The sequence below is a fragment of the Selaginella moellendorffii genome, unplaced genomic scaffold (assembly GCF_000143415.4).
Source record: "Selaginella moellendorffii unplaced genomic scaffold, v1.0 SELMOscaffold_32, whole genome shotgun sequence".
In the NCBI taxonomy this organism is placed as follows: domain Eukaryota; kingdom Viridiplantae; phylum Streptophyta; class Lycopodiopsida; order Selaginellales; family Selaginellaceae; genus Selaginella; species Selaginella moellendorffii.
The window spans coordinates 1,806,774-1,820,772 of NW_003314293.1; the positions used below are offsets into that span (position 1 = coordinate 1,806,774).

Below are 13,999 nucleotides of genomic sequence, written 5' to 3' on the forward strand. Positions count from 1 at the left end.
TGAGGAACACACGCTTTGGGCTTTCACCCCAAGCCTCCCTTAGTACCAGGAGTTAGTCTCTGGGACAAGCTCAAAACTTACTAAATATGGAATGTCCTTAGATTGCGAATTTGGACATGGGACGAACACCGATCTCTACATTCCGTAGATATGCCAAATGAGTGAATCTAGACATTTTCCATAAATAACATTTGGGACTAACACAAAGGGCATGATAGCAGGGGTGTTTGGCAAATATGGTAACCTATCATCTAGCGAATATTGAGGGATTAGTCTCAATATCACGGGGTTCCCAGCACTAGCAAGTGCAAGCCAACATCATGAGTTTCTCGTCACCGTGTCAAGTATGCTTGACTTAATGACAACTTAAGATTTCCTTCCTTAGTGCCCTTGCAGTCTAAGTGCACATGTGCTGACCAGTTTCTCAACTAGCTTGGGCAGAGACCATAAAAAGAACCAGCAGTACCAACCTCCTGCCATTGTGGCAGTAAGAAGAGAGTTTCCGTAAGGACTGGCCGACAAGTATCTTTCGATACCCGAAGTCACATTTGTGACAGCCACGTTGCTCGCTTCACTTTCTTCTTCTCACGTTTGGTCTTCCTCTTGCTGAAGGCATCATGTTCCTAGAACTTAAGTATGCCATTTGACTGTTAATCCCGTGAGTGCTCTGTTTCTGGCTCTCTGAGTCTCACATCAACTGTTGGTATTGGCGTGACATCCACCTTGCCACCTTGCTCTTGAGCCCATGTGTCAAAGAGATCTGCTTACTGTGTGGCTACTGCCGTTGTGATTAATTCCTAAGCTTTGCATAGTGCAGATCCCAACATGAGGTCCTCTCCCAAAGGATTCAGGTTAGTTCTCTAATTGTGCACATCAAAGTTGACTGAAGTTCTTTGTGTACTGGAAGCGGAGACCTTTGGATCCTTTCCTCAAAGTGGCAAGGGTCCCAGACCAACATCCCTGCCTCATCAAATCTCAGAAGTGGAGAGGGGAGCAACACCTTCTGCCCCTCCTGAGGTGCTGTGGGAGAGTCTAAGTCTGATTTCCTCACTTGTTGCAAGTGTGCAAGGTCCACCTAGCATGCTTCTTCTTGCACTCTTGCATGTACTGGATCAAGGATGAGCCCAGCCTCGTTTGCAGGCATCTTTGGGTGGTACAAGGCGTTCCCACCAGCTGGGCGTGAGCTTGACACATTCCCATGAGCAGGGAGTGTGCCAGCTGCCCAGTCCTTGCGAGTCTTGAGGTTCTCTGTTAGAATTCCAAGAGCTGCTCAACGTGCATCCCACAATGAGACGTTCTCCATGTCTTCCACGTCATCCAGTTGGTGAGTTAGTTGCAAGACTTTCTATTGGATTCACTGTGTTGACTCATGATGCATCTGTTTCATGAACCTCTCACTGTTCCAAAATACTATACCACCACCTACAAGTTTTAGCAAGAGCAAGTGTAGACAATCTACACTGTCTCCAACCTGCCTCGAGTCGGTGTAGAGCCTTGCCATTGGGGGTTGTGAGCTAGATCGGGGCCTTACACTTGAGGACCAAGTTGGTGAAGATGGGCATGAAGCCCTATGCTTGTTCATAAGGTTTGACAAGCATCTGTGGGCAAACTTTAGTGTCCGGAGTGGCTGTTCCTTGCTCAGGGCCATGCCTGAACGGTCGGTCTCCTTGGAGATCTCCTAGATTGGTTGTGACTCTAAGCGAGGGATTATGGACTCACCTTCTAGTGAGGCTTCCATGTTGATTTTGCAGGACAGAAGTGCATCCATGCTAGGGCTTTGTTCCTCTATGTTCTTGGCCGTTCTGGGTGGGGCAGACTTGAGTTCTCCTGTCCCACACCCTAGCTCTGCTGCTGCTGCACGTGATGCTGCTCTGGTGGTGACTCCTGACCTAACCCTGGTGTGCTGCTCCTGTGCTTCTGTGAGACATCCATCCCTACGAATCCCCTCAACTGCAAAAGTGCTTAGGATGATTCCCCACAAGCCTTCCTAACTTGTGACTGGCCTGAGACTCTCATCAAGCTCCCATACTCCAGCTAGTGACCAGGCAAGTGGGTGAGGGGAGGTAGCTTCATCCTCTCCTCCACTCTCAATAGACACTTCACCTCTGGTGTGGCTTACACTTCCAGCTTTTTTTAGGACTTGGCCATCCCCCAACTTAGAAACGTCCACCACATCTATCTCACGGTTTTCATCTTGCTGAGTTGCTACTTTGCATGGCTCACTTGCTGCCTTATGCAACAGTGTTCTGGCTGTTGATACAGAGGCCCCTTTCCTGTCCTAGCTTGCTGCCATGCGTGTTCCAGGACCCCGACCTTGTAGCAGTCCTCCTTGTGGGAGCCGAATGCTAAGGCCCCTACCTCGCACTCCACGACCTTGAGAGCTTAGATTGATGGGTGTGGATGCTGTGACTCCCTTGTAGTTGTTCTCCATGCTGCTGGCAAGAGAGTGAGTACACAGCAAAAGCCAAAAAAGGGAACAATGCTTCCTTGAATCTCATGGCGGATGCCCCCATTGATAGTAGCAAGTGCGGGGAGATTGCACGCTCTCCCCTGTGCACTCTTCTACCTCTGGCTGCACTTTCGATCATGGCAGCCATGGTACTGGGTGCCTTCCACCACTACCTCCCCAAAATTCGTCTAATATTAGGGTTCAAACACTAAGTAAGTTTGCAAAACTCATGGAGTTTGGGGGGTTTTTTATTGAGCACGTATGGGGAAATTGAATGTGGTGACCAATGTTTTATCTGATGTTCATTATGTGATAGAGCTACATATACAATTTTGTCATCATTTGAGGAAAATGGCTAGCAAATTTGGGCCACTTAGTTGAGCATCCTCAGGTTCAAGATGTTGAGGTGGTCTCTTTGTGAGCCCAAATGAAAGCCCCTTTCTCATTAGTAGATGGAATTTTCTACTACAATGGCTATAGATATTTACTTGTAAGCTCCACTTCACTCAGCCTAGTATTATTCAAACTCAAGGACGTTTAGCTCTAAGTATCCCAAGACCTTTAACCGATTGGAAAAGGGGGTGCACTCTTATTCATGGGCTCTTTCCATATTTGAACCCTTATGGATCGTCTTTCAAGTTGTTCCCTTTGGTTGTTTATATTATTATAGATGGATATATTAATTAATCAGGTTTAATTCCATTATTATAATTGTCTAGAGGCTGGCCATTTTGGGGGGAAAGACACATGAGCTGATTAAGTGTTATGAAGGTTAATATCCTTAGGTATTGCAAATCATATAATCTTTATTAGTAAGTAAAAGTGCAACATGAGAAGTTGAAGGGACTTTTACACCTTTTGCCTATTCCTTAGAGTTGGTATAGTATTTCTATGGACTTCATCACTTTTTTGCCACGAACATAAAGACAAAAGGAGTAAGTATAGGTTATAATGGATTAAGTGACAAAGTATGTGTGATTATTAGCTCTTTAGAAAATTGTTACTACCTTAAATTTAGTTGCAGGTTACTTGGAAAAAACTTTTTTGAATTATAGGACAAGTGATTGATAATTAAAATTCACTAGTGGATTTTAGAAGAGCTTTGTGAAAGTTATACAAGTGACTTTGAAACTATTGAGTGGAGATCATCCTCAAATAGGTAGCAAGTTGGGCATATGAATCAAGTGGTGGAGGATATGCTTGCTATAACATTCGTTAAAGCAAAGATAATGGGATTTATATCTTATATTGATGCAATCCATTACAATAATAACCAATATAGTGGAATTAAACTAAGTCTTTACTTTGCCATATTTGGGAGACATCTTCAATCAACATTGGAGTTAGGATTGCATTTAAGCAAGGATATTGTAGCATATATAGTTTTCACCATTTATGATTTACTATAAGATAACCCACGTATCTAAGGGCAATGGAGTGAAACCCATATTTCAAGGCCTTAAGCCACTAACTGAAATGACAGAGCCAAACTCCTAAACATACAGCTAAAGAGTAAATGAATCAAAGCACAAAACAACTCTTGAGTGTTTATCCCAATGAGTAAAAGGACAAAAGCACAAAGTAACATAGGAACAATTCTAAAGCATCCAATTGTAAGCAACTAAAAAGAACAATTCAAAAGATGATCTATAGAGCCCATGAATAAGGGATAGTTGGGGTTAAGTGTGCTTAGGTTTAAGTAATATTAGGTTGGGCGACCTCCATAAAAATAATGCTTAAACACCCCCATCATCAACCAATTAAATGTGGTGTAAATAACCAAAGAGTATTTGACTCTAAAAACAATTTATAAAAGTTTAAATATAAAGAAAAAGGGCCTAAAAACAAGAGTGCTAGGATATTTATAGTTAAATGTCTTTAGGTTTAGGAAGTCCATGTAGCATCAACATTTTATCCTTTACTATCTTTTTATTTTTAAGCTATAGACAATTAATCTTGTAATGTTTAAGTTCACCACAAAGATGACAACTTTGTCTATAATTTTTTATAAAAAATTTTTACTTCTTTTTTACATCCAAAGTAGTCACCACAAACTTTAAATTATGATGTTTATTCCTATCCTTATGTCCACAATGATCATCATGATAATTCTCAATAGCTTGAATGTTTGCAAGATTTGTGCTTATCATTATCAAGTTGACGAGCCACATTAAAAAGCTCTTCCAAATTCTTTATAGGTTGAAAATGACACAAGTGCTACCATATGCTCTTATTGTGAAGGCCATTAATGAAGTAAGATTTATTTTAATTTGGATTTTCATTAAAACATAGCTAATCAAGTAAGTAAACTTTTCAATATAATCTCTGAGTATCATTTTTCCTTACTGGAAATGTCAAAGTTCTATATAAGGATTCTCCATGTTATAGTAAAATGTAAATGTAAATTCATCTATATTAGACATTAATGGTTTTTTATCCGTAACATAAGACTCCTCAAACCAAATCCACAATAAAAACTCTACACATAAAATTACTAGAATAGCCACTAAAGCTTTTGCATCTAGAGTTCTTCTAGCAGCCAAAAATTTCTTCACATTAACTAGCCAAACCAAACACTTGTCCATGCCACCATTACTAGAAAAAGTTGGAATCTTAAGTTGATCCACCAAAGAAGTCTTATTTGGAGTACAACCACGTGCAACCTCGAGTGCCTCAACATGATAAGCATCATGTTATACATCTCGTCTTATATGGAGTTTTTGATTTTGATTAAAGGCTTGTAACTCATGAATAACATATAGATAATTTAAACCTTTGCACCTCTATTAACACCATCATTGGCACCACCATCAACATTAAGATTTGAATGTTCCATCTTCGTTAACCATCACAATCAACTCTTTTAATACCAATGTTATAACTTAAAGACAAAAAGTTTCACTATACTACACCTCTTTTAAGATTCTTTACCCCTAAAATTACTTCAAAAACTCCACTATGCTACTAGAGTCCTTAGGATAAATTTACTTTTACTTTTAAGTCTATGCGTTAATATTTCAAACTTCTCTTTGACCCACGTTGACCACGGAGTCAAAGTTGGTGCTTAACAATCATGCATTAGAGCATATGAATTTGTTTTAATTTTTCTCTTGTTGCTGCCTTCTAGGCTGTATTTTTCTTTGGAATTTCGTATTTGTTGGAATACATAGCCATATTAGTGTTTTCGTGTAAGAGGATCAATGAGGCGTTCGATCAAAGCCAGGGAAAGAATGTGGTGTCCTGGAATGTAGTTCTAGCGGCATATGCCCAGGCAGGACTGGATGTTGGGGTGTTGGAGCTCTTGGATTCGATTGATGTGGAGCTGAATGTGCTCATCTGTGTGCCACTCTCTGGGATCTTGCTGTAGGGCTGCGGCTCCACGATTGCCCAGGAGCTGGAATCCGAGAGCACGGCCGTTATTGGTTGATCAGCGCTAGCATGCATGCGCCAGTGTGGGAGCTGGGGTCGCGCAAAGCGTCCTAAGGAAGGACAATCTGGGGAACGCAATGATTTCCCCGGCTTTGCAGTTCAATTGGCTGGATCTGGTGCTGGATCTCCTCTCTCCTGGAGACGGTGCACATTCACGCTTGCGGAGATCTTCAAGCTCATGGAATTTGGCGGCAAGGCTGTACTTCCACCCTGATCGATGGGATGATGACGGAGGCCAGGGCGCGGATTGATGGACGATGCCATTCGATCGAGCCGAGAGACTTTCTTCTCTGTCAACTCACCACTCGTTGTAATGTTTTCATATCGAGATCACTCTTTTTTGTCCTCAATCGCAAACAGCCGGTCTATTTCCCCGAATGTTTCTCTGACCTGGAGATTTGAAGCCGCCGGGCACTATCTATCTAGGCGGAGATCAACAACAGAATGATGCCACGGAATGCACTCCAACCTGTTGCATTGAAGTGCAACTTAAGCATAGCAACGCCACCATTATGCCGAGAGTGGAGACTGTGAAGTGGTCGGACGTCGAGGGCCTTGCTCCGAATTGAGTGACTTATCTGGCAGCGATCAAAGCGCTTGAGGAAAGCTTGTCAAGCTCCGAGCTGTGAGGAGCGGACATATTCGTGGCCAGCTGCTCTGGAATCTGGAACACTTTGAGATGGTAATCTGGATGTAATTTGAGCTGGTCTGCATCTACTAGAGAAGCAAGAGAAATATAGACTTCCACATTGATTAAAAAACCGCGTGCCCTAATAGGACAAAAACGTATCTTCTATTTATAATAGTTTATTCTTCTTCCAAACAAGCCTTGTATCGATCTGTTGTTATCACCCTGTACACAGAATGTTAGAAGCTGTATAGCGCATGAATTAATTCTTACATTGAGGGCATTCATCAAAAGCCGGTACTGGGTTTTCGAGATCGTTCGTGGCTGCAACATCAGAACCATGGTCAGCGGAAAAGAAACAAAAGATTAAGGAAATAATTTGTTTACTCTTCTCAACACGCTCCATGTCACTTGCTCGGTGCAGGGCGGTGATGTCAGTGATCCAACATATCTGAAGAATCGCTTGCCTCCAACATTGAGCAGCGAGGGATCCACCACTTGAACATCTTGCTCGCCACTCAGCTCAGGTAGAAAATGCTCAACCTTACAAAAAACGACAGTGAAAAAAACTCTCAGAAATCACAAAGAAAACCCAGATCTCTATTTACCTGATCGATAAAAGGGTCGTCCTCGGATCCAATCGTGTACATGACGGCGACGACTGCAAGCCTGTTGTCTTCACTCCTGTGGACGAGATGCCCCTCGACTGCGAGATGCTTCCCATTCACAGTGTGCTCGCTGGGAGCATGGATATGATACTCGCTCACCCTGTACAAGGTGCCATCGATGATGAGCGATCCCGATGAAGAATCGCCAAACTCGAGCTATTGCACAAACAGAGAAGAAAAACGAGGGGCCCGAGCCATGATTAGATGGAGATCTTTCGGAGATGAGATGGATTCAGGAGATACATACTGCTATGTCGTGGTCGAGATTGGTGAGAGTGGCATTCGTTGGTTTGTATCTCGTCTGGAGCAGCTTCAAAGAGCACACTGGTTGGAGCTCCTCGGATTGAATGTCCACCGGAGATTGCATTCTGCCGCTGCTGCAAGCCCTCCATTCTTGTCTCAAGTTTCCCCAGTTTGCCTGGCCTCGAGTCCCATTCGAGTAGTCATACTCCTCGGCTAAGAAAAGAAAACAAGATATGATCGATTGATTTCGCTTGAAAACTATATACCTGCTTGTGCGATGATCATGGCTTGTGCAAAAACGAACAGCAATAGTATGAGATTGGTTCTCTCCATCTCTCCTCGTCTCAAATCTACACCTGGTTTCGTTTGAGACGCAAGAAAGAAAGAAAAATATAGAGTAGCTGCTTCCTCCTCGAGTGATTTGCTTCCCTGGGTCCCCAGAACGGTCCTTAAAAATATAAAGGCGACGTGGGAAGCTACTCAGCAGATGGATACAAAGTCTCGAATAAACTGCCGCTGTTCTGGACTAGATCTAGGAAATGCCAATAGGAATTTGGCCCTACCATCACGAACGCTCCATGTTTCGTCGGCCAAGTTTCTTTCGTGCCCAAGAAAAGGCCTCGATTGCAACATACAGGAACGTCCCCAAGCCGTTTCCACGTCCTGGAGAAAGTGGAAGGGCCTGCTCAGTCAATAGTGACTGTTGACTTTGGTCGTGCACGAGAGCGTATGAATGTGCTTTATTTTTTCTCTTGTTGTGACCTTCTGGACTGTGCCGCCAAATAGGGAGAAACCATATTCTTCCTTTGGAATTTCGTATTTTGTTGGAATACATCCCTGCCTATTAGTGTTTTTGTGTAGGCAGTAGCTTCTCTGCTTCAGAAAAGATGGGCCGGTTTGGAGAAATCAAACGCGGCATCTGGCTATAGAGAGAACGTTCCATTCTAAAACTTTATGTGTCACGAGGAATTTTATTCTGGATGATGATGTCAGGTGACAAACATAAACAGTTTGGTATTTTCCTTATGCTTAAAACAATTCTTGTAAATGTAACAAATGGGGCATTCCGGGAATTGAACTCGGGACCTCTCACACCCTAAGCGAAATGCCCATTAACACTTTAGTCAACGAAACTTCCATGTTCTTCCATGATCCGCGAAAGAAATTTTTTGAACGAATGTGAATGTTTCTGATTGAAAAAAAAAGCATCAGCATCAGAAGCTTGTGGGTTTTCTTCCTGGGCGTTGGGTATGGAATTCCATACTATAGGATAGGTTTTCATATCGTTTCTTCCTCTTGTTCTCCATGTGATTCACTCATTAATGGATCACTGGTTTCCCATCCTAGAGAACCGATCTGGGCAGATTCAGCAATGCCAGCAGCAATCGCCGCGACCTCACGTCCTCAGACGAGCCCCGGCGCCTGTTCAAGCTCGTTCATCCGGATCTCTTCCACAGTTACCCGCAGCACCATGCGCAATCGAGACTCCAATCGCTCCAATCGTCACTGGTAGGAGATCAATCAGCGCTCCTTCCAGCTCCTGCAGGACTACCTCCGTGTCGCCAAGGGCGGCCAGGTGAATCGCTCGGTCAATGAGTACAAGCTCGAATTCTACGTCTGGCGTGAGCGAGAATCCAAGAATGAGGAGGAGGAATTGATCATGAAGGTGGACTTGCCACCGCCACAGGCAACGCTGCCTGGATGAGATGCTATCGGCGCTGGGCTTGCTGCTCCCCTCGTTTGGACTCTCACCGGAGTTCTCTGGGAGCCTCACGGGCGATGGCGAGATCCTCTCCAAGAGCACTGACGATGAAGCTCTCGGAGCTCCAGCGGCAGAAGGGCAGGAGCAGCGGATGATACGCGCTCTCTCACAAACTTACCCTAAAACTTGGTTTGGGATTGAGGCTGGTTTCCAGGCACACCTCTTTCGGAAGCATCGTCTGTGGCAAAGCTGAGACAGTTCACGGCTGCGGCGGTGACCACAATGGTGCAAAGAAAGCCATTGATGCCCATAGAAGTCTGAGGCATTATACAAAGTGGTGATCAAAAGCTGCGCTAGAAGCCAAGTGGAAAGGTCAAAGCTGAAGAATCAATGCTCTCCCTTTCATGCTATGTAAAGAGTGTTAAGAGAATCTCTAATGTCCAGGAGTCCTATTAAAAAGGCACTGAAGTTGTGAGAAAGCTGCAAAGTGTTTGTGTCTAGCACCTTTGTCGCTGTGAAGCCGTCGAATAAATGAGGTGCTTTGATTGACTGTGGATGGCCATGGTCTAGAGTTGAGTTTGGCTGAAAAAAGTCATTGCTCCAAGTCCAAGTAGGAAAAACATGCTGGAATCTTGCAAATGCCACCTTGTAGAATCTGCTTTATGAGTGGAGAATTACAAAATCACTTTTACAATGATCTTGTAAATTCTCTCTAATCTAAACTAAATCCAAACATAAAAAGGAAAGAAATACTTAGCTATGTTATTGCAAAGATGTTGATGCTAAGATTGATGTGCATCTCACAGCCTTGATCCCCAAAAGGCAGTGAGTAAAATAAGCATGGAAGAGAAGAGTAAATGTTGAGCAAGTGGAGTGTATGTTATTATGGCCAAGGATATAAAAAGACAGAAAGGGGATAGGTCTGGTGTAATATCACCAGCTTATATAACCATTGCATGCCTAATCATCCAAGTCAGGAATTTAGACCGAGAGAAATCCTGATCTCAATTCTTAACTCAGGAAATGCCTTTGTGCGAAAATCACAATGCAAAATGCATGTACCTCTCTACTCTCCGACAACTAGAGTTGAGCAGCTCTTGCAGCTCAAGCTGCCATTGTAGTGGTAGTAACAATTGTGGTGTTAGCCTTTAGTTCTTCCTCATAGTCCTTGAGCTCATCACGAGTGTAATTCTTAATGGCAGTCTCAAGCACTTGAAGTCAAGCCTTGAGCTCCATGTTCTCTTTGGTGAGGTGGGCATTTTCGAGTTGGTACTATTGCACTAACTTGAAAGATTCTCGGCAAGTGTTTGGTGTTAGGAGTCCATGAGCCTGTATAGTGCAAAGGATTCCCTTTACCTGATCAAGTTCCTGAGCCATGCTCGCCATCTTCTCCTCGTGTGGGCATGCAAAAACGTTGTGAAAGAAGCTCTCCATGCCATCCTGCGTGTACACTGCCATGTTGGAGTTATGGTACTGCTCCAAGAAGTTTGTAGGCATGGGACGGATCACTTTCAATTGCTACTGCTCCTGATGATGATGCTTTTGCTGCTTTGGATTGTAGTGGTGGCACTTGTTGCTCACGCACTCATGATGAAACTGGCGTTGCATTGTTGAACAAGGCGGCTGCATGTCGTTAGCAGTGGTGTCTGGAGCAAATGTCTAGTGCGGCTCAGCTGGCTGCTGTAGCTCAATTGGCTGTTGCGGCAAAGATGGTTGCTCCTCAGCACGCTGGTGTGGTGGAGACGGTTGCTCAGTAGGCTGTGGCAACGAATGTTGGTGCTGCTCGATGGGCTGCAACGGTGAAGGCTGCTGCTGCTGAGGCTGGTGTTGCTCGGTGGTCTGCTCCTGCTGCATGGGTGGTTCGTAAAAAGTGTTGTGCCCCTGCACAACGGATGGTGGATTTGTAACCGTCTCAGGATTTTCAAGAATATCTTGCGTCAGCAAAATGTGATCGTCCATTGGAATTGTTGTCACTGGAGACAGAGATGGTGCCGGTTCATGTAGTGGTAATGGTGGCAAATCCGGCTGCAGTGAGCTAGGAGGCTGCAAGCTCTTCGTTGATGGCTGAGTAGGTGCCAAACTTTGCTACTGTTTTGTTTTGGAGCTAGAGGTTCTCGTTGGTTGTTGTCATTTCAGCACTTTGTGTTAGATTGTTTGCACATCACTGTCGTCACTATTAATCTATGGAGGCACAACATTTCTTCAGCCTTGTCCCCGTGTCTTTCTTCGTGGAGTTGCTGCTGTCTTTCACTGGACCTTTTTCTTCTCGGTGTTCATCAAGTGGTCTTCAGCTTGGCGCTTTGAACTTTTTGTGGCTGCATGCTGCGGAGGTAGAGGTGGTGGACTGTAGATCACCATGGCTTGACTTCTATGCATGATGATGGCTTGGACATATGGTAGTATCAGTGTCTTCACACATCTCCTCGTGTTGAGATCTGCTATCACCTTCTTAAGTTCCCTGCGAAACTTCGGGATCACATATCCTGCTAAATCCACTTTCTTCCTAGCTTGAAGATCCTCGTAGATGAAGGCCATGGATCTGCTCACTGTCGTGGCAGTCTTCCAAAACTCCAAGTTGAGAACAAGGAACTTGAAGATTTTGTAGAGCTCGTCCTTGACGTTGGAGAATTGCAAACTAAGCACTGAGTTGTAGCTCTCGGAATCTTTCATGATGTCGTGACTTAAAGCCCGTGTGCATGGAGCAATGACTAGCTTGCCTTCAGCTGAGAGACATAGAGCTGCTGCCAACTCTGAATCATCAAGTTCAACTTGGCTGGTGGCGAGATCCATCAAGTGAGCCTTCTCGTTGCTCACTTGATTCATGAGATATCCCGCCATTCATTCTGCAAAGTTGAAGAGACCGTGAGTGCGAGTCCAACACTTAACATCGGCATTGAATTGCCACTCAAGATTTTGAGAAAGGATGACGGTATCTATCTGGGGTGTTTGCTTGGTTCGCATTGTGTCAACTCTTTGGCACTGTTGAGAATGCTCTTGTACTCTTGTGATGGTCCAACACGTGCTTCCTCGCCGTTAGGGTTAGAGCTAACTCTGTTTTATTGTTTCGTTCATATGGTGTTCTTGCATTTTCACTAAGTCTTTGCTTAAGTAGAGTTGTTTGTAATTGTTGTGGACTTGTTTTGTGGACAACGTGAGTTGTATTGGTTTCATTGGTAGTTAATTCCAGCATGGTGTGCTTGGCTTGCATATACGCTATACTTGGTTCTTGATATTTTCTCAATTTGCTGAGATTAACTATTTGAATTTCTTCATCATCGAGTGTCGCTAAATGAGTTGTGCCAGGTGTTTGCATACTTGTGATCTTAAATGGTCCTTCCCATTGATGTACCAATTTGCCTCCGATTTTGTCAACATTTCCTCTATACTATAGAACAAAATTTCCAACTTCAAATCTATCAGTTTTCTTTTTAGTCTGTTTTCTATTGTGATAAGCTTTTCTCCTTGCTTATATGGCTTCAATTGTCCATAAAGCATATAATCTTTCTTCATCTAACTTTTCTAGTATAACCAATCTTTTCTTGATTAATTCTTCTTAATTAATTTGCAGCTGAATTGCCATTCTCAAGGATGGTACAGTATATTTTAGTGGTGTCAAAGCTTCAAGTCCATAAGCTAATTTGAATAGAGTTGAATTTGTTGAAACTTTATATGCTATTCTATAAGCCCAAAGAGAATCATAAACTCTATTATCCCAATCTTTAAGATTGGTTTGCATTATTTTCTTCAATATATTTTTGAGTGTTTTGTTTGTGGATTTGGCTTGGCTGTTGCCTTGTGGATAATATGGTGTAGATTTCTTAGGTTTGATGAAGAATTTATCTAGTAAAATCTTGATTGTTTCATTAAGGAAATGTGTTCTTCTATCCGTTACTATTTCTCGAGGTAATCCATATCTTGTGATAATCATTTCATAAAGAAACTTTGCTGTATTTTTTGCTATCGCTTTCTTGAGTGGTTGGGCTTTTGCCCATTTTGTCATATAATCTGTTGCCACCAAAATATATTGATTTCTATTTCTGCTCTTTTGTATGGGTCCTACAAAATCTAGGCCCCATCTTGGAAAGGTTCCATTGCTATAGTCAGATTCAATTCTTGTGTTTGTTTCTTGGGTGGAAATTGTGTATGCTGACAAATATCACAAGTTTGACAAAACTGTTAAGTGTTTTTCCATAATGTAGGCCACCATAGGCCTATTGTAAGCCACAAATTTTTCTTTTCTAATTTGCCAGCTTACCTCGTCTATCCGTCCAACACTGCCTTGGTTTTTGCTAAGTTCCTTCGCCAAGGTTCCCGCCTATGGTACTAGCTCCTACTTGGTTCTACTTGGTTTTAGCTACTCACTGCATGAGCAACAGAGCGCTAGCCATCCATCCACAGATTCCCAAATCTCTCCCAATCCCCCTCCCTGGGTTAGATTGGACTTAAGGTTCGGCTACACTCCCCGCAGGCACAAACAACCAAGCACACCAAGCCTCCAGGTTCTTGGTACCACAAGACTTGATCATGGGACCCTCTAAATCCCAAGTCTTGGGTGCAACACTTGCTTCAGGACGCCAGGGCGAAACACCATGGCCTAACGGCTCGGTATGGGTACCTCTACCCCACCACTTCCATCCCGAAGGAAGGCCCAAGCCCCTAGGAAGGGCGAGGACCAATGAGCCACATGATACTCAAGTGGGGCACCACTCCACATGAGCTAGGACCACCGCAGTCGGTTTCCCTTTCAGGAGTGGGAGTTGCTCTTGAGCACTTCCTGGGGTGGCCCCTCTGGCACCACCCAAGTCCCTGCTCACTCCCACCCAAGGTCCCTTGGCCCCAGTCTCAACCTCAAGTCAGTTTAGAAGCACCATGAAGAGTTC

The 13,999-nt window shown here is 43.7% G+C and overlaps 1 protein-coding gene across 1 annotated transcript; it reads right to left on the reverse strand.

Moving 5' to 3' along the window:
- Nucleotides 1–6,649: 6,649 nt before the first annotated feature.
- On the reverse strand, nucleotides 6,650–7,883 carry LOC9638376 (bifunctional monodehydroascorbate reductase and carbonic anhydrase nectarin-3). Its single transcript, XM_002976986.2, has 6 exons — nucleotides 7,684–7,883; nucleotides 7,422–7,630; nucleotides 7,115–7,330; nucleotides 6,894–7,049; nucleotides 6,780–6,830; nucleotides 6,650–6,731 (listed from the first exon to the last, which is right to left on the reverse strand). The coding sequence occupies exons 1-6, from the start codon at nucleotides 7,748–7,750 to the stop codon at nucleotides 6,672–6,674; spliced, it is 759 nt and encodes a 252-aa protein (XP_002977032.2). The 5' UTR covers nucleotides 7,751–7,883; the 3' UTR covers nucleotides 6,650–6,671.
- Nucleotides 7,884–13,999: the final 6,116 nt, after the last annotated feature.